We start from the raw sequence: 21,151 nt of genomic DNA on the forward strand, positions 1-21,151 counted from the left end.
GCAGATATGTAAATGATGCCTAGATGGTAGGTGTGTACAGAAGATGAATGTAGCTAGTATTAGAGATATTCTGCCTAGCTCCAGCTAGCTCAAATATATCCCTCAATAATATGTTGGAAAACAAACATAATTTTAAGGCCAGAAGAGGCCACTATGATCATCAAGTCTGACTTAATTTCTAATACAAGCCATGGGACTTCAAACAGTGATTCCTGGACACACTAATTAAAAATATTAAGATAGGATCTGTCAATGTTTGCCAAGTAAAAAAAATGCATATGAGGTTAGGGCACTTATGAAATGTAATGACAACCTCCAGATTAAAGCTTATTTAAATACCACTGCATGCTACACTGTTTAGTTTCAAAATCAAAAATCTTTGTTGTTTCTACACAAAAACACATTTTATTTCTAAACTACATTTCAGTAACCACCAGAAAGTGACCAACAGGCTGGGAGGGGGGGAATTAGTCACGCAAATCCTATTAGCGGTAATGAAAGATTCTAAATAAACAAATTCTAAAGATTGATCTAAACATTTAAGCCTAAGGATAGGATTTAAAGACATAAAAATCTATCTGTCTCAGTATTTAGTACAGTGTAGGTGAAAATTACTAGTTATCTAGAGATAGTTACGAGTCAGGCAATATTGGTGTAAATTAATGACAAACTGATCCTTAATCTTGACATTCCTCACCTAAAAATAAGTCAAACCTTTGTCACTGAAGTGTTCTTAATTCTCAGATGGAAGGCACACATACCATGTGTGCACAAAATATTATTTAAGGCATTATAAATAAAATTGTAGTAGAAATAATGAGAATTGACAAAAATAACAGCTGTGTGTGCATGACTGTGAGTAACTGTGTGTGTGTGTGTGTGTGTGTGTGTGTGTGAGAGACTCACAAACTTTAGAGGTTTCAGAGTAACAGCCGTGTTAGTCTGTATTTGCAAAAAGAAAAGGACTAACCAATTTATTTGAGCATAAGGTTTCGTGAGCTACAGCTCACTTCGTCGAATCCGATGAAGTGAGCTGTAGCTCACGAAAGCTTATGCTCAAATAAATTGGTTAGTCTCTAAGGTGCCACAAGTACTCCTTTTCTTTTTACAAACTTTAGAGATACTTTTCCAAGTAAGAGTACCTTGTAGTATGCAGAGTTACAGGATTTATAGAAGCCTATTAATTAGTGTCATAATAGCACGTTGTGTGCATCCAAATATAGGCTGTTGTGTTTTTTTTAAAAGGGTGAATTTTTGACTCAACAGACCTTTAGAATAATTAAAGCGGAGGATGGAACTCCAGAGTCTGGAATTGTTAACAATGTTAATGTGAATATACCTGAAAAAATGTATTTACACCAAACAGTAAACAAACAACAAACAGCAACAACAAAGCCTGATCACAGGCACCACAGAGAACGTTTTCATTTGATTCTGTGTTAGGAATTTGAAGTCTTTTATTACTTTTGGTCTATATATCAATTATTATACATTTGCCTTAGAGTTCAGTTTTGTATTTTTATTTCATATTTATTGCCATAGGATTACATATTTTAACACCTGCCTTGCTGCTAACTTGTCTCTCCGCTCCAAATAAAATTAAAATAATTAAAACGTGCATGTTATTAACATTAAGTTTTTCATGTATAATTCCTAAGTGGTCAGACAGATTTTTTGTGGTAAAGGTCGTTGGCAGGAAGGTTAAGTTGACACTGACAACTTCATCCTGGAGCAAGTCCTTGTTCCGCTTCTGAAAATAGGAATCTCTGTCTAAGAGAATTACTATCCCTATAACAACTTCCACAAACAACAAACAAAACAAAACAGTTTCCAGGAGACATTTTAATGTATGAACCAACAGCTTATGTTAACATGTGCAACATTTTATCCAGAGTTTGGCAGAGAAACTTCCACAGATGGTTTCAGGTAACAAGGAATCTCCCTCATTCTTCTAAGATATTTAAAACAAAACAAAAACATCTAAAACAACGCCTCTTAATTTTGTAACTACTGTACATATATGTATAGAGCAAACAACTTGGTAGTTAACAACTTGTGCCAGTTACAATATTTCCATAGAAAGGGAAAAAAAAAAAAAAACAAGTACATCACCGTTGTCAAAACCAGTGTTTTGGGTTTTTTTAAATCTAAATGTAGAATTTGTATCCAACTTCAATATAGTTCCAGCTAACAAGATGCTCCCAAGCCACACCTATATAATTGATTTTAAACAGTGTTACACCTGATTCACTTACTGCATAAGAAGCAACTTGTACAGGTCTGCTTGAAATACATGAAAGGAACCCTTGTGCAGCTGTGTTGTATTCAGATGCTTATTTCTCAGTGGAAAAAGCCCTCTTCATCAATGGTGGTGGGGCTTTGCCAACATCAAACATCATTTCCAAAGGAGGGTTATTGAGACAGCACCAGTCAGGTATACGGCCTGTCTGACTGTAATATTCCTTGGACACTGAACGGCTTCCAAGTATGTCCTGAAGAGCTCCAAAAATGGCTCCTGCATTTTAAAAACAAAATTTCACATTAGTTCTTATCACACTGAATTTCTCTTTCCCCTGCTCGGTTGCAGGAATCTCCCCTAACTCTTTTTCAACCCACCAAAGAAGAGACAAAAGACTGAATATACTGGGTCTAATCCCTTTCCCTCTTTTATGTATTTTATTGCTTCATTCCACACCCTTCATAAGTGACTGAATAAAACACCCATATGGGCTTTATTGCCAGTAGTTTCCTGCCAGAGGCCTTTCCCTGAAGCTATAAAACTCCAAGTGCTTCAAACAGGTACCATCAATCCCATGGGTAAATAAAATTCCCCCAGAAACTAAGCCCTGTGGGAAACTCCTAGCTTGGCACAACGTGCATGAGAATAAGTTTGTACTACTCGTGGAGAAAAGTAAGCCTATGCTGGTTAACTGACATCTCTTTCTGATGAGGAGCTGCAGAAAGGCTGATGACACCCACAATATCAAACATTTGCAGTTCTGTGGCACTCACTTTCAACCAGGCTTACATTTATTAAATTTTGTTTCTCTAAAATTCTACTCTAGTTACGTACAGAGGCTTAGTTTATTAGCTGAAACCAACATACTATAAATTCAAGAATTCTTGTCAGAAGAAACCTTTAGCCACATGGAATCGCCATGAAATGCCTCTCTTGGCCCTTCTCTTTCCCTGATTTACAATACCGCATCCAAAACCCAATGTGGGGCCTGAATATTCTGTGTATATAGCAGGTATCTGGGAGTTGCGCAGTGAGTTAGCAGTCTTTGCCTAGCCCATGATTGGCAGCTTTTAAGTCAATAACTGCCCTGCACCTTTTTTTTTGCATGGGGGAGGGGGGGGAATCAGGGCCTAACTCACTCTGCGCTCAGCTCTGACCCAGGCTGCTACTGCTCCCTGGCTGGCTGCGGCTAGAACTACCAATGCAGCAACTGGAACTCATAGCGGTCCCTGCATGCCCAGGGGAGACACTGCAGTGCCAGCTGGAGAGGAGCTATGAAAAATCTGGCCCCATAGCAAATGACACCCCTGTCCAGCAAGTTTGTGCTTTGGATGGTTACTTTGCTGTACCACCACATGGCATGAATAGTGTACTGCACACCTGAATCAACAATTCCTGTCTTACACACCACCGCTTCAAATCGGATGTTGCTGCTTTTCAATGATCTGCTATGTGGTGTCATTAGTGGGGCAAATCTCCTGCCCTCCAAAACTCCAGGACGCAGCTTTGCTCCACAGGACTTTGGCATGAGCCACAATAACTACAAAGAGCTCAGATGCAGTTTACACTTAGCAACGTTTCAAAGAACTGTTGTCATTTGCCCCTTCCAAATCCCCTTGTAAAACCTTGCTTTTCCCTTCATACTTCTGACTAACCCCAGTGTCATTCTTACCTCCCAGCCAAGCTACACAGTTGGGTTTGGCAGGTGGAGTGTGAATTCTGAAGGTCTTAGTGGCAAGTGCTTCTTTGTATTTTGGTTTATCAACCAGGTACCTAATTTCAGCCATTAATCTGTGTAGGAATCCTGGCAACATAGCAGTGCCACCAATAACTACTAAGTTCTCAGCCAGCTGCTTCCTGGTGTCTATTGGGCACTGGTATAAAAGAAAATTGAAAATGTTTAAATGAAGTTATATACACAGCATTCAAAACATGTCAGAAATTTCGCTCCTCTCTCTTTACCAAGTGACATAGGTGTGTATTTCTGTTAACATAAGCACAAGACAATGTACATTATGTGCAGCAACTCATGTGTGTTTTTATAGAGGCCTGCTACCCCTCTCAAGGTGTCCCATGCTGCAGTGACCCTCTCCCGTAGCAGAAGCCTGACTGACTTATCCCTCCAGAGCCATTGCTTGCTCTGGTCAGAGGGAGTCACTCGAGAACAATGTAATTTGACAGGTTTCAGAGTAGCAGCCGTGTTAGTCTGTATCCGCAAAAAAGAACAGGAGTACTTGTGGCACCTTAGAGACTAACAAATTAATGTTAGTAATGTAATTTGAACCATCCCAGTACCTCTAGGCCAAGGAACAAGGAACCCAAAACACTGGGAATTATTTAATGGGATCAATTTTAATACCAAGGTGAGCCCTAACTTGAAATAATTGTCTTAAAACATCCAAGTTTATTGCCCTCGCAAAGAATTACTCATTTGCAAACTTTGGTTCAAATATATATTTGTAACTGCAGAAACGCATCTTTAAAATATACCTAAAATGAGATGTAGTTTACATATGTACTGGTCAAGCCCATATTCCATATTTTTTTCCTAACCAGACAAAGACATTTCTTCTTATGATAAGCTATCACGCCTCAAGAGAATTTCCAAGTCCAAATAAAAGACCTTAAAAGAGTGGGGAGAGTAATAAAAATGCTGACCTCTTGAATTATAGCACTCAAATTTCTAAGAGTACACAATATGATGTAGTTTCTCATCTTCCCTAAGCCATTCATGAGCCTGATTCAGAGAACTCTTACCCATACACATGGTCCATACTTATAATCAGTGAGACTGCCCAAGTAAATGACTGTTTGTAAAACCAGGCTCTATGCAAGGTCACAGCAATGCATGCAACTTTTTATACTGGTAGAGATACCTGAATAAGTGCATCCAGTATTAAAGTGGCAACTGATTTCTCTTCATTATCCTGCTCAAACACTATTTCAACAACTGAGTCTCTGATGACAAAACAAAACAAAGCAAGGAGCATTAGCAACAAACAACAGCCTATCAGTATGGTCTCATTGTTTCCCTGTGTTCCCCCAAGTGTCTGTTTCCACCTATTGTCTTTCATCTTTCAAAAAGTTTAGAGTCTTAGTGTAACAGAGACAGTTTTTGTTACGTTAGTACAGCACCTAGCACAATGGGGGTCTTGGTGCATGACTGGGGCCTCAAAGTGGTACCACAGGCTGTTATTATATTGTGAAGTTTTAGGGGCCTCAAATCACAAGATCAAAGTGCAATGGTTCATTAATGCCCCTAAACACACAAGTCTTATAAGACAAATAAGTCTTACCAGCACACAACTGAGGCATCATTTCTAATGGTTTATTTCAATATTCAGGCATCCGGGCACTACTCTAACACAACAATAAAGTAATCATGCATTTTAGTTATAGTATTTCTAACCTGATTGATCCAACTACATGCAGAATCTTCTCTCCATCTAGAGGGTACTCTACATCTGGAGGTGGTGAAGGACGCTAAAACAAAACACACACATATCATCTGAAAGGCAAAAAAGAGATCTCCTTCCACTTCGAAGAGGAGGAGAAACATTTACTCTCCACCTACCTCAGCACTGCCATCCATGTTAAACTTTGCTGCCTGGATTTTCAGCCCACGTTGGAGATCACTCACAAAACAAGTGCGGACTTTATAAAAGAAAAAAATAAATAAAGACTTTTTTTTAGATGCCTTAACTTCCCATTGCCTTGGAGTAGCTTCAACACAGCTTGCGACTTCTATCCCTTTACTTAATGTCCTTGAGACCAAATTCTACATTTTTATGTATGCAAGATATTGCTACTTCCTGTGAAATACTCTGACAATACTTATCAGAACTTAGGCTCTGGTTGGGATGCAGAATTCTAAAGGAAGTAGCATTCATACCACAGGTTTCAGAGTAGCAGCCGTGTTAGTCTGTATTCGCAAAAAGAAAAGGAGGACTTGTGGCACCTTAGAGACTAACCAATTTATCTGAGCATGAGCTTTCGTGAGTTACAGCTCACTTCATCGGATGCATACCGTGGAAAATACAGAAGACGTTTTTATACACACAAACCATGAAAAAATGGGTGATTATCACTACAAAAGGTTTTCTCCCCCCCCCCACCCCACTCTCCTGCTGGTAATAGCTTATGTAAAATGATCACTCTCCTTATAATACATACCACAACTATGCTGCACTAGAGAGGATTCTCTTTTTGAGGAACTAAATAGCTAGATCTAAAGTCCATGGAGTGTTATCAACTCTGCCTTTTTGTTGCCAGGAGGCAGAAAGGATAGCGTACTGCATTTGAATCAACAATTCCAGTCTTACCCGCCACCATCTCAAATTGGACGTTGCTGTTTTCTAAACGGTCTGCTATTATGTGATGGTGTTAGTGGCGCATATCTCCTGCCCTCCAAAACTCCAGCAGGAGCAGAAGAGCCAAATTCCATTTGTATCTTTAGTATAACACAAATAACCATTCCAGCAAGTAACATCTTATATCTGGTTAAAAATAATGGTGTCAAAAAAAGACAGCGAATCAGAAAGCTGCATGTGTGTCCAGAATTCTAAAAAGCCATTTCCATGAATTACATGTGACAAAACATTAGCAGTGTTTAAAAGGTATGGAGCATCCTAAGGTATCGAGGTGCTTGACATGTGGTCTTTCCCCCTAGTTTGGCCCAACAGGTAGATAGTATTTCTGTTAAGACTGGTTAATAAGCCATAGGAAACATTTCTTAAGTTCATCAACAATTTTTATTTTCTATTAAATGAGTTTTAAAGTGCTTTGGGATGAACTGCATCTAAAGTGCTATAGAGAAGTTAGTATAGTTTTGTACAGAAGTATGCCCAATCTTTTGAAGTATGAATTTATTAAGTTAATTAATATTTCATACCTGATCCAATATTCCAAAATGCCTTTTACATGCTATTTTCAGTTTTGGTGAAGATATCATACTATGTGGCAAACACAGAGCATGCCTAGCTAAATCATTTTAAGCAAGAACTAACCATCTTTTAAGTCAGAATTTCTCTGGAGTAGTGGTCTTTTTGAACAGAAGCAACAGAAAGTTGACGTTGCCAGTTTGTGGAAGTTAAATCTGCTATTAATCAAATGTAGGGTACATACTGTGTGTTTCTATAAATAGTCATCAGAAAAAAACAGAACACGAATATTTAAAAATACAATACCAAATTAACCTAAACTGCTGATGGATGGATACACAAAACTACCCAATATCCTTACATTGTGTTTATATGCAAAAACACAAACACTCAGCTATATCTGGACCAATACCTCACGTCTAACCTCAGAAGACTGATGCAATATGACCGACAGAACACCTACAATATGGACAGTACTTCAAGTTCTCTTGCTGATATAAGAAATATGACAAAAGGGAATTTAAAACAACAGAATCCCATAAATTTACAGTGGCAGGGTACTGTAAATGTAGTGACATTGTTAAGTTGATCTCTGGGGGAAAGCACAAAATAGGGTTTCTTGAAGTAAAGAGTTTTACCTTTTATATCCTCTACAATGTCTTCTGGAACTGAGCCTAAAAATAGTTAATAGTTTAGTACAGATCTTCATTAAGTAAAAACAGAACTTGCAAAATCCAACTAATAATTGAAGAAGTGTGAATTTAGTACAGAAACTGCACACCAATACCTTTAAAAGATTTGCTAGAAATAAGCAACTTTACTTTCGGGGAAGAAATGTACATGAAAAAAAGAACCTGTCTTACATTTGGAAACAATGTAACATGCTCTTCTCATATTCAAAATGTAACAGACAAAGAATATAGCACTAACTTTATTTCAAACCAGTTAACGGGTTTGTCATGAAAGTAACATACTAATTAATTTTATCCTGGGAGAGGAGACATGGAAGCAGCAGCATGTTAAACCTGGTGAAGAAACATTAATTTATTCTTTCTGATTTTAGCAGCTTGAATGGAAGCAGAGAAGGAAGCGGGATTAACCCACCTTCCCCAGTATGATTACCTAAAAAGGAATACATTTAGGTTACATCAGAAATACACCTTACCCATCACTGATGGGAGTCTTTGTCCTTTAGCTACTCCTGTGTCAACAGTGCACTGCTCCAACAACTGATTCTCCAGCTCCCTAAAATGTTGTAAATATAAAAAGTAAAGTATAGTTACCACCCGCTACCGAGCCTATGTGTTTGCACCATGCCAGCGCTACATTATTTACTTCCTTCAGTAACACTTTCTTTTAAAGAAAGACTGAAATAAATCCAATTTCTCAACTGTTATTTCCACAGTTCCCATCATATTTCCATGGCCACTACATGTTTGCAACTTTAGAATGGGATGGTAACAAAACAGAGGCTATAAAACAATTTAATTATATTATAATAAAGTAATTGACTAAAGATTAATTTTCACAATCAAATGGCATAATCAATTGACAGAATTATCTTGGATGTATAACTGTAAACTTACTTGTGAATTGCTTTTCCTCCTAAGGGAAGGGCACCCCAGCAACTCAAAACTGGGATTCCCTCATATACCTACAAGCAGCTTAGGAAATCTCACTATATTATAATGTGTTTGCCATCTGAAGACACAGGGATTGAAGGCATTTTTCTTCCTCCTTTCCCTGCATCAGTTATAAATATTTCCAATAGTCAATTCTGTCCAGAACTCTCATTAATGTGTAGTATGTGAGGGAGAAACACAGAACTGTCAAGCAATAGAACAAAGATTATGTCTGTTCCTATCCCATCCTTTGCAAAGAGCATAGGTCTAGGGATTCTCATGTAGTAAATCAGGATATTGTGATATTCTCCACTCTAAAACAGCAAGCCAGAATACTACGATCAAAGCTAAATTGCTGGTCTGTCCCTATTCTTGTCTATCATATTTCAAGTCTATAATAAAATTAGCTACTTCTGGTTATAGTTTTCCTGCTGAAGATTTGATTTCTGGATTATTATTCAAGGATACAGGCAGCACAAGACTTTCTGCGTATCCACAGTCTAAAACCATAGCAGAATTAATCCCAAGTGTCAGAAGAGACATCAGGTGACTTGGGGCAAACAACACGGAAGGAACCTGTAATGAGACCAAAACGATTAAATAAATTCAGTGCAAGAAAACTTGAAGCTTTATAATTTTCATTGCCCCCCAATTTCATAAAAAACCAAAGACTGAACAATCAAGTACTGAACGGCCTAGTCTTAATTCAGGATTTAATCTCTTGTGATGATGACCAACTAAATACAGAAGCATACTCAAATTCATTCCCAACATGTTCATCGCTATACCATGTCCACATATATGCTTAATAACACTGAATAGTAAGAGGGTTGTAAGAAAAACAAGTACTGTGTATGGAACATAGCTTAGGTCAAGTCACAGTTGACTACAGAAGGCCAAACATAGCTCTTCATAACATGCTGCGAAGACACGAAGAGGTGAACAAAGGAGACAAAAACCCATACAAGTTTTGATGCGTGGCCAGTGGGATCATGCTCTCCGCTGTACAAACACTGATTAAAAGCCAGTACTAGGAAGTGTTGTTCTCAGAGCAAATCAACAGCTCTTTTGGCCACAAGGATCACATTGCAATACAGGTAAGAAAGAGGGAACTCTAAAAGAAAATGTGGAAGAAGCAGCTCAGACCATATAGCTAGATGAGAGCCCCAGCCTTGCCCTAGAAATCTCGCTCTCAGGGTGGTGACAACCCCTTTGGCAAATACCCTCCCCTGAACTCTAGGGAAAGAGAAAAGTAATTCCATAAAGCTTTTATTTACTGGCAACAGTACAGTGTAATTAGATCACAGGATAACTATTTAGAAATGCTGACCTTGTATCAAATGTCACATGTATTTGGAACACCACTAATGGTGGCCCTACACACAAGGCTCACTTTATGTGGCTACCAGCAGGTTTGTTATCATAGAACCAGGCCTCAAAACCAAAGTACAAACCTCTCCCTGTCACCAGTCATTATGGATAATGTTTAAAGCAGCTCTATGCTAAGTTCATTATCTGTCATCCTCACATTGCAAAGTAATCAAAAATGAAAGGCATTTCTCTCTCCTCTTTTTTAACTTTCTGTAAACGGATTAGAAAATCCACTCACACTGCTCACCAAATTTAAGGCGGAAAAAAAAAGATTAAGTATACCAGGAAGGACTTATACAGAAATGTAATCTCTGACAGTTTAAAATTAGTCTGAGGAGACAAACTACTTATTTGCATAGCCTTTACCAAAAAATCGTAGCCACCTGACCTATGTGAACTGAAAGTTTATGGCCTCATCTTGCAAGATGTTTTCCATTGACACTAGGATAAAAATTAGATTCTGATCTAACAAAAAGATTGGTTATGTGAAGGACATAAATATCAGAGAAGTTCTTATTTAAGTGAGTACAGCCAGAGTTTAGGTCACGTGCTAGACAAAGATATTGGCTTTTACCATAAGACTTTATCAAGACCTGTGTTGAGAGAAGAAAAGGAGAACTTGTGGCACCTTAGAGACTAACCAATTTATTTGAGCATGAGCTTTCGTGAGCTACAGCTCACTTCATCGGATGCATACCGTGGAAACTGCAGCAGACTTTATATACACACAGAGAATATGAAACAATACCTACTCCCACCCCACTGTCCTGCTGGTAATAGCTTATCTAAAGTGATCAGCAGGTGGGCCATTTCCAGCACAAATCCAGGTTTTCTCACCCTCCACCCCCCCACACAAATTCACTCTCCTGCTGGTGCTAGCCCATCCAAAGTGACAACTCTTTACATAATCAAGTCGGGCTATTTCCTGCATAGATCCAGGTTTTCTCACTTCCCCCCCACCCCCATACACACACAAACTCACTCTCCTGCTGGTAATAGCTCATCTAAACTGACCACTCTCCAAGTTTAAATCCAAGTTAAACCAGAACATCTGGGGGGGGGGGGGGGGTAGGAAAAAACAAGAGGAAACAGGCTACCTTGCATAATGACTTAGCCACTCCCAGTCTCTATTTAAGCCTAAATTAATAGTATCCAATTTGCAAATGAATTCCAATTCAGCAGTTTCTCACTGGAGTCTGGATTTGAAGTTTTTTTGTTTTAAGATAGCGACCTTCATGTCTGTGATTGCGTGACCAGAGAGATTGAAGTGTTCTCCGACTGGTTTATGAATGTTATAATTCTTGACATCTGATTTGTGTCCATTTATTCTTTTACGTAGAGACTGTCCAGTTTGACCAATGTACATGGCAGAGGGGCACCGCAACCTGAAGCAAATACTCACCAACAACCACATACCACACAACAGAACCACTAACCCAGGAACTTATCCTTGCAACAAAGTCCGTTGCCAATTGTGCCCACATATCTATTCGGGGACACCATCACAGGGCCTAATAACATCAGCCACACTATCAGAGGCTCGTTCACCTGCACATCCACCAATGTGATATATGCCATCATGTGCCAGCAATGCCCCTCTGCCATGTACATTGGTCAAACTGGACAGTCTCTACGTAAAAGAATAAATGGACACAAATCAGATGTCAAGAATTAGAACATTCATAAACCAGTCGGAGAACACTTCAATCTCTCTGGTCACGCAATCACAGACATGAAGGTCGCTATCTTAAAACAAAAAAACTTCAAATCCAGACTCCAGCGAGAAACTGCTGAATTGGAATTCATTTGCAAATTGGATACTATTAATTTAGGCTTAAATAGAGACTGGGAGTGGCTAAGTCATTATGCAAGGTAGCCTGTTTCCTCTTGTTTTTTCCTACCCCCCCCTCCCCCCGATGTTCTGGTTTAACTTGGATTTAAACTTGGAGAGTGGTCAGTTTAGATGAGCTATTACCAGCAGGAGAGTGAGTTTGTGTGTGTATAGGGGTGGGGGGGATGTGAGAAAACCTGGATCTATGCAGGAAATAGCCCGACTTGATTATGTAAAGAGTTGTCACTTTGGATGGGCTAGCACCAGCAGGAGAGTGAATTTGTGTGGGGGGGTGGAGGGTGAGAAAACCTGGATGTGTGCTGGAAATGGCCCACCTGTTGATCACTTTAGATAAGCTATTACCAGCAGGACAGTGGGGTGGGAGGAGGTATTGTTTCATATTCTCTGTGTGTATATAAAGTCTGCTGCAGTTTCCACGGTATACATCTGATGAAGTGAGCTGTAGGTCACGAAAGCTCATGCTCAAATAAATTGGTTAGTCTCTAAGGTGCCACAAGTCCTCCTTTTCTTTTTGCAAATACAGACTAACACGGCTGTTCCTCTGAAACCTGTGTTGAGAGAGAGCACTAAGAAATGTTTAAATATAGACTCAGGTTTCTGGCAACACTCAGTGGGGATTATTGGTCCTATCAAAAATGAGATTATGTGAGCTATTTTTTGCCAAGCACAAGTGAAAAAAAAAACCCTATAGGTAATTCTTGCTAATATATGCTATTTAGATAACTGCTATTTAAATGAGTCAGGAAAAATTCCCTCTGGTCTCTACCTCTCTGTCTACCTCTTTTCACTTTAATTCTTTTCCCTTTATCCTTACTCCTTTGTCCATTACCACAAGTGCCAAGTAAAGCAATGGCCACTAGCACTATTGCTAATATCCTATTTGATTATTCTACATATCCTACATGACAGATGGTATTCACCCAAGAATGCTAAAGGCACTCAAATATGATATTGCAGAACTAGTAACTGTGGTACGTAACCTATTGCTCAAATCAACCTCTGTACCAGATGAATGTTGGATAGCTAATGTAACACCGATTTTTATAAGAGGCTCCAGAGGTGATCCTGGCAATTACAGGCTTGCAAGCCTAACTTCAGTACCAGACAAATTGGCTGAAAATATAGTAAAGAACAGAATTATCAGAGACACAGATGAATATGATATGTTGGGGAAGAATCAACATGGCTTTTGAACAGGGAAATCATGTTTCACCAATCTATTAGAATTCTTTGAGGGTGGTCAACAAACACATGAACAAGGGTGATCCAGTGGATATAGTGTATTTGGACTTTCAGAAAGCCATTGTCAAGGTCCCACACCAAAGGCGCTTAAGCAAAGTAGGCAGTTATGGGATAAGAGGGAAGGTCCTCTCATGGATCAGTAACTGGTTACAAGACAGGAAACAAAGTGTAGGAATAAATGTTTTTACAGTGGAGAGAAATAAATAGTGGGGTCCTCCAAGGATCCGTACTGGGGCCAGCATTCTTCAATATATTCATAAAGGATCTGGAAAACGTGGTAAACAATGATGTGGAAAAGTTTGCAGAGGATATAAAATTATTGAAGACAGTTAAGTCCAAAGCTGACTGCGAGGAGTTACAAAGGGAATCTCACTAAATGGGGTGACTGGAGAACAAAATGGCCAATTAAATTGAATGTTGATAAATACAAAGTCATTCACACTGGAAAACATAACCCCAACTATACATACAAAACAATGGGGTCTAAATTAGCAATTACCACTCAAAAAAGAGATCTTGGAGTCATTGTGGATAGTTCTCTGAAAACAGCTTTTTTTATTGCTGCTGCACAGTGAGCAGATAACAAAATGTTGGGAACCATTAGGAAAGGGATAGATAGTAAGACAGAAAATATAATAATGCCATTACATAAATCCATGGTATGCCAAAACCTTGAACAGTGTGTGCAGTTCTGGTTGCCCCTTCTTGAAAAAGATAGGTTAGAACTGCAAAAAGTACAGAGAAAGGCAACAAAAATGATTAGGGGCATGGAACAGCTCTCATACGAGGAAAGATTAAAAAGACTGGGGATGTTCAGTTTGGAAAATAGACAACTAAAGGGGGATATGATAGAAATCTATAAAATCATGAATGGTGTGGAGAAAGTGAATAAGAGTTATTTACCCTTTCACATAATACAAGTACCAGGAGTCACCCAATGAAATTAATATGCAGCACGTTTAAAACAAGCATAAGTATGTATTTCTTCACATAACACACAGTCAACCTGTGGAAATGACTGCCAAGGGATGTTGTGAAGACCAAAAGTACAATTGGGTTCAAACAAGAATAAGATAAGCTAATGGAGGATTGGTCATCAATGGATATTAGCCAAGAAGGTCAGGGATGCAACCCCATGATCCGAGTGTTCCTAAACCTCGGACTGACAGAAGCTGGAACTGGACGACTGGGGACGGATCGCTTGATAAATTCCCCTGTTCTCTTCATTCCTTCTAAAACAGCTGGCACTGGCCACTATCAGAAGACAGGAAACTGGGCTAGATGAATCACTGTCTGACACAATATGCCCATTCTTATGTGACCAATTAAGACAATGAATGCCAATAGCTATGTAATACACGTACCTCAAAATACTTGAAAAGAACTCTAGTGAGTGTCTCTCTGAAGTGTGAGGGACATAGCACAGATTCCACTATTACAACGCGGCGGTCTCTGGGATTCACCAGCAGATGTCTGGAAAACAGCACATATATTTGTAAAGAAGCATAAACTGAGACTAGTATGTTAAATTTAAGTGTCTCTTATGGGACCTGATATGTTCTTTCAAGTTTTTTAACTACTTCTTTTGAAAGTTAATTCAGTCAAAATCGTAATAAATAATAATGTGCACTTAGATAGCACCTTCCACCCCACATCTCAATGCATCTTACAAGGAAGCTTCACAACACTCAGGGAGGTAGGCATTATTCCAGATTAGGAAACGGCGGTGCACACAGAAGTTACAGTCTTGTCTACAAATGGATTATGTACCTCTAAGTATATTGGTCTGTGTGCAGGCCATCCCTCAGTGACTTGTCCAATGCCATGGTGCATTTGTAGAAGACCTAAGAATATGACTCAGATCTCCTGACCCACAGTCCTGTGCTTCAACCTCTAGCCCATCATCCCTCAAAAAGTTAATAGAAAAAGGGGAACAATTTGCATTTTCTCAAATAATAAAACCATCTTCTAGTTGCAGAAGAACGTGTCCCCAGCATTGTTAGGATATAGATATTCAGGCCTGTCTGCAAAGAATTTAGGTGTATTCTTATCACTTAGCTAGTTATAGACGTATAAAAGAAAGAATCAAAATCACTGTCTGCCAGTGTAAGGTCCTTCTCTTACTGTGACAGTCTGAGGCCCTGTGCTTAGGCTAAGGCCTCTGGCTAAGCAACAGAGGCAGCCATAAGCTGGGAAGCGACTGGTCACATCCTCACATTCCAAACTAGTCACACTGAAATAAGGTGCTATTGGGCTGTTGGGAATACAATCCTGTCCTGATAGTGCCTATCACCTCCAGAGAAAGGGAACCGCCTAGAAAGTGCAAAAGGAAACTTAGTTTGATAGCATCCTGTCTGGCAAGAACTCACTTACCAATAGCTGGGATGTGAAATCCTCACTTCTGTATTGTTTTGTCATTATAGTTCCCACTTTGCTATTGTTTGTCTGTATAATCTCTGTCTGGTTCTGTGATTGTTCCTGTCTGCTGTATAATTAATTTTGCTGGGTGTAAACTAATTAAGGTGGTGGGATATAATTGGTTACATAATCATGTTACAATATGTTAGGATTGGTTAGTTAAATTTCAGGACAATGATTGATTAAGGTATAGCTAAGCAGAACTCAAGTTTTATTATTGTCTGCAGTCAATCAGGAAGTGGGTGGGTGGGTGTGTACGGGGGAAATGGGAACAGGGAATGAGGGTGGGGAAATTGGAATCATGTTTGGCTAAAGGGGGAAATGGGAAAAGGACACATGTAAGTCTCTGTGGTGTCAGAGCTGGGAAAGGGGACACTAAGAAAGGAAACTGGAATCATGCTTGCTGGAAGTTCATCCCAATAAACATTGAATTGTTTGCACCTTCGGACATTGTTGCTCTCTGTTCATGCAAGAAGGACCAGGGAAGTAAGTGGATGAAGGAATAAGCCCCCTAACAAGCATGTCAGAGACTTTGTGTCAGAAACAGAACAGCACTGGTAGAGGACAGGAAGAAAACCAATAATGCTTGAGGGAGTGAGGCAGTGAAGTCCAGTAACAAAAGTAATGTCTGCCCACAACAGGTGTCAAGTCATTCTGTACGTGGATGTGAGTGGGACATGAGAGTACCAAATCTAAGTTCATGAGGACATTTACACCAAGGGGAAGTTATGTTCTAGTCAAGTAAATAAATAAATAAAATAAACCTACAGATTTCAGTGATCCCATCAGGCAAATTATAAATCTCAGATTTTGAACATTTGGATCCAGACTTCCAAGCCCTTGTTCACATCAGGTCTGGATTTTCCATTTACCTCAATGGGCTTTGGAGTCCTATGAGCAGCCCCACTGAAATCAGTGCAACTCAACAGAAGAACAACAATTTTCAGGCTAAAGCAATTTGTGATTATGTCACAGTTAACGGTTGTTTTATTTATTTGGATGTTTTTAAACAATAAGATGCATATCCAAGGCTGTAGGTGCTTATCACACATTTACAACACAATTCAAATTTTAGCAGCATTAAATAAGTGTTTCAGCAAGAGCTCAGCCAGCCAGCCGTGTCTCCTTCCCATCCTTTTATCATTCAGGAAACACAACATCAGCCTTCTCCAGAACCCCTATAAAAACAGACATCTTTTGCAACATGCTCAAACAAAAGCAGCTAATCAGACAAAAATATCCCAGTGCCTCTTACCTGAAATACAGCATGTGAATAAATTCCTTCAGATATGAATACAGCTCTTCTGTGTTAATATTATACTGAACGACTTTGATAGGCTGCAAAAATAAAAATTTCTATTAAAATATTATCTATAGTATACAATTCAAAAAATAGTTATTGATTTTAAAAAGCATCATTTTCCATTGTTTGATGTATTAATGTACTTCACAAAATTATCCTACAAATTATTTTACTTGAATCAATTTTGAAATTTTTTTTCTTTAAAACTTGTCATCAATTTTAATGTGCAGGAAAGGTGTCAAACTGACAATTCTGGAGACTTACATCCCCTACTAAGAGAAAAAGCATAGCATAGGCAGAGGCAATGTGCCTCAAACCTGACCCTGTGGTTATGTCTACACTGCAATTAAACACCTGAGGTTGGCCCATGTCAGCTGAAGCAGGCTCACAGGACTTGGGCTGCCGAGCTATAAAACTGCAGTAAAGATGTCCAGGCTTGGTCTTGCAAGGTCCCAGAGCCCTGACTCCACCCCACACATCTACACTGCAGTTTTATAGCCTCACAGCCTGAGCCCAAGTTAGCTGACATGGGCCAGCTGTGGGTATTTAACTGCAGTGTAGACATACCCCTAGAGACCACCTCTAAAGGTACCAATTAATGCCAAATGTGGTGGTGTGGACACTTGCATGGTGGTGTGGACACTTGCTCCAATCCTGCAAAGACTTACGCATGTGCTTAACTTTATGCACTGATAATCATCTTTTTGAATTCAACAGGATGATTCACAGTGCACAAACACATGCATACATCTTTGCAGAACTGGGGCCTAACTGATCAACTGTATAACTCAACCAATAAATAGGCTTAAATATTTGAAAGGCCCCATGCCTACCAGCTGTTCTGCATATGGGGACTCCTGTGTTCGCATGGAGACCCATTGATTGAACACCTTGTAGGATTAGAGCCTTAATTTGTAAGTAATACTGATGGAGAAAAAGAAAGTTTCCTGAGGATTAACAATTTACTGGAAGGAATTTATAGCCCAAATCACAACAGAGAGAACAATTATACTGAGAAAACAAGGTCATCATTGCTTTTACAGGTGAAACGTTTTTGTTATTTTTAAAAATACTTTTGAGGATTATTCTATTTATCCTGTTTTGTGTGTGAGGTGGCAATTGTCAAATCCATGTTTGGCAGTTCCAGACACTTTTATATCAATCAGCTTACCCTATTAATTTACTATATGGTCCCAAATTTCTAATTTAGGGATGTGTCCAATTAATTTTTCATTTGTAAAAGCCAGCTCACTTTATGGTTGTTCATATAACAAGACCATAAGTTTCATAATTTACTCTTAATAGGAACAGCTAAGAGATAATGGACATGGTTTATGATGGAGGAAATAATGACACACACTTCTGTGATGTCTGAACATACATATTTAAAGTATTTCTTAAAAATAAAAATGTAACACAAATAAATCTTGAATTTGTGAATCTTTCCCAATAGTAAATTTTAAAAACTGTTACCTTAGGAATGTCAGGTTTCTTTATTTCACTAGGAATAATGCATCTTGGTCCTGTTTCTCCTGCAAAACCACATCTAAAGAAAAATATTTAAAAGTTAACTAATTACATATATGTATTTCACATTTAAGAACTGCCAAGAAATTAATGATCTGGTATTTCAAAGAGTAAAAGTGGATTTGATCATCAAAACAATTTAATCTGTACAATTTTTTTTAAAGTCCATAGAGGCGTTTTATGTATGATTTACTAGGGCCAGGTCTACACTGCAGACTTTTGCCAGCATAGCTAGGTTAGCTAGTGGGGTGAATGGGTGTGATCCCCGAGTAACATAGCTGTGCTTGCAAAGGCCATAGTGTAGATGCTGCACTTTTACTGGTATAGCTTGTAGGGGTTGGTTTTAATATACCGGTACAAAGCACAGCATTACCAGTATAGCTGTGTCCACACTAGGAGCGCTTTGCCAGTATAGTATACTGGTATTCTTATATTGGTAGCGCGGTCATAGTGTAGACTCAGCCAATGTAGTGAGTTCAAATTGGCAGGATTCCAAGCCAAGATTTAGAATAGCTAGTCAAGTTAACTTTTCATAAACAGGACATATACAAAAGGACAGCAAATTCTAAAGATTAAACAGAAAAAATAGATACCCTAAGGATCAGGTTTTAGGAGTTCCCAATGCTTTACATTTCTTCTGTCTCTCTTGAAATAAATATTAGAAGTTCATGCACAATTTGGTAGAAAGCCTATCCATGATTTCAGAGTTTAATGTTTTTAAAGTAAAGAGGTCAATAAATATATTTTATCTTGGCATTCTGATACCATGAATGCATTAACAATTTCCTTCAATCAGTTTCTTGAACGGGGACTATTATAGAGAAAAATGGCCAGACTTCAGAATATCAGTATTTATACATATGTAGAGGATTTAACAAATCCTTACTACAGTGTTATTTTTATTACATATTTAGACCCCAATGCTGCAATCAAATCCACACCACAGTCTCTTGTCCCTGCAAGGATCTGATTGCAGAACTAGGGCCTTCATTTTTAATAATCATATACTGTCATGTGGAAATCAGCACCATCTGATCCCAAGATTGGTGTGATTAAGGCCACAATCCTACAACTGCCTCCACATGGGAGCTCATGCTCCGGCATGCAGCCCCAGTGATATTACTGGAGCTCCATCCATGCATCTGGCAGCATAGAGGCAGGTGAAGAATTGGGCCTAATGTAGTACAGCCACAAATGTGACATAAATGTAAACAAATGACTCCGTTGCAGTTATAGGGCTCAATGTCGCAAACATTGCAGGAATAAAAATTACTCCTCCAAGTAGGTCCACTGAAACCAATGGAACTACTCACGTGAATAATATAGTCACTTGCTTAACTGTTCGCAAGATCAAGCCCATAGGTATCTTCTTATTTTAAAGTGAATACTGTGCATGCAGAAGACAGTAGCATAAAAAAGAAAGGATCTGGAATTTGGCACTGATAATACAATACAAAAAAGGACACTTTTGGGTGGGAGACAGAAGGGGGTATAAATAGTTTTACATTACAGCTATCAGACATTTTCTTTTGTAAACTGGTTTAAGAATCATTCAACTTTTTCACATTTTGATTTTCTTAGTTATAAAGTGAAAGCTAAAGCTTACATTTAGGCTTTATTTAGACTAGAAAAAAAAAGGTGTGTGTGTGTGTATTTTAAATCAAGTTAGCTAAAACAATTTGTCTACAATAGGTGCTAAGTGGGTTTCAAATCACATTAGTTAGGTTTGAGCAAAAAGGAAAAATAAAACCGAGAATATAGAAGGCGTCAAATAAAAATCTCTCAAGATATGAAGGAAGTTTCTCCATATATTAATTTCAAAATGAATCAGACATGACATTTGAAAGCTAAATTAATTGAGTAATGACCACTTTCAGTTGAAACTGTTCACTATTTAGAATAGTAGGGATTGTTGAAACCTTAAGGCAGAGTCAAGACGTTCATCGCCATGGTACCCGAGCGCCAGGCCCTTTATTACGATCAAATCATGCAGGGCAGGGCTGTTGCGCCTCCTTAGCGATGGTGACAGACCAGTCGGGCACCGGTCAGGGCTGGGCCCGGCCTGACGTGCGGTGGGGACACAGCGCTCAGAGGGCAGGAAATGCCGGACACATCCCCGCCCGCCCGCGCTGCCTCGCGTCGCGACAGGGCGGAGATGCCGGGGATACGGGGCAGCCCCACCTGCACCCCTAACATGGGCATCGCGTGGAGGCGGGGAGCCAGCCCGCAGCGAGCCCCGGGACCGCCGCAGCCAGCCGGCCGGGCCACTCACTTGGTGAAAGATTCTCCCAGGTCTATCACCACCGCCGTCTTCTCCCCGCCGCTCCCCAGGCCCTCGTACAGCGGCATCGCCACCGGCCGCAGAGAGCAGCGCCCGGCAGCCACCACAACAATGGGGCCTTCCTCACTGACCGGCGCAGGCCCCGCGCGCAGGGGGGGCCTTCTACCTCGGCTGGCGCAGAGCAAGGCTGCCCCTGATCGTGCCTGTTCTCAGGTTTATTCCCTTTCTCGGGGCTTGACACTTTCAGCGGGAGCTAAGGTGATTCTGCTCGTCGCCTTCTTCCTTCCCTCCGCTAGAAACTGTACGGCTCCGGCCTGAGCTGTTTTCAGGCACGCAGTAGTCACCTTACGAGGGGGTATGGGTAGGGGTGGGGGAAAGGCGGATAGAGACAGCGAGAGATGGCTTTGGGGAAGGGT

General features: G+C 39.6%; 1 protein-coding gene across 2 annotated transcripts; it reads right to left on the bottom strand.

Annotated features, from left to right (window-relative positions):
• Positions 1-1,827: 1,827 nt before the first annotated feature.
• Positions 1,828-20,882, bottom strand: ACTR10 (actin related protein 10). 2 transcript variants are annotated; one of them, XM_048854295.2, is made up of 13 exons: positions 20,727-20,882; positions 18,401-18,473; positions 16,880-16,962; positions 14,571-14,679; positions 9,210-9,317; positions 8,706-8,773; positions 8,285-8,364; positions 7,758-7,793; positions 5,814-5,893; positions 5,649-5,722; positions 5,116-5,197; positions 3,912-4,113; positions 1,828-2,515 (listed from the first exon to the last, which is right to left on the bottom strand). In XM_048854295.2, the coding sequence occupies exons 1-13, from the start codon at positions 20,801-20,803 to the stop codon at positions 2,334-2,336; spliced, it is 1,254 nt and encodes a 417-aa protein (XP_048710252.1). In that variant the 5' UTR covers positions 20,804-20,882; the 3' UTR covers positions 1,828-2,333. The 2 variants fall into 2 exon arrangements, with proteins under 2 accessions (XP_048710252.1, XP_048710253.1); XM_048854296.2 differs by lacking the exon at positions 7,758-7,793.
• Positions 20,883-21,151: the final 269 nt, after the last annotated feature.

Source organism: Caretta caretta, chromosome 6, assembly GCF_965140235.1.
Source record: "Caretta caretta isolate rCarCar2 chromosome 6, rCarCar1.hap1, whole genome shotgun sequence".
Lineage (NCBI taxonomy): Eukaryota > Metazoa > Chordata > Testudines > Cheloniidae > Caretta > Caretta caretta.

Coding starts and splice junctions, on each gene's coding strand:
- ACTR10 (XM_048854295.2), bottom strand. CDS start 20,803: ATGCCGCTGTACGAGGGCCTGGGGAGCGGCGGGGAGAAGACGGCGGTG. Junction 4,114..5,115: donor TACTGGATGCACTTATTCAG/GTATCTCTACCA, acceptor CTTTTATACCAG/TGCCCAATAGACACCAGGAA. Junction 2,516..3,911: donor CTGTGTAGCTTGGCTGGGAG/GTAAGAATGACA, acceptor TTTAAAATGCAG/GAGCCATTTTTGGAGCTCTT.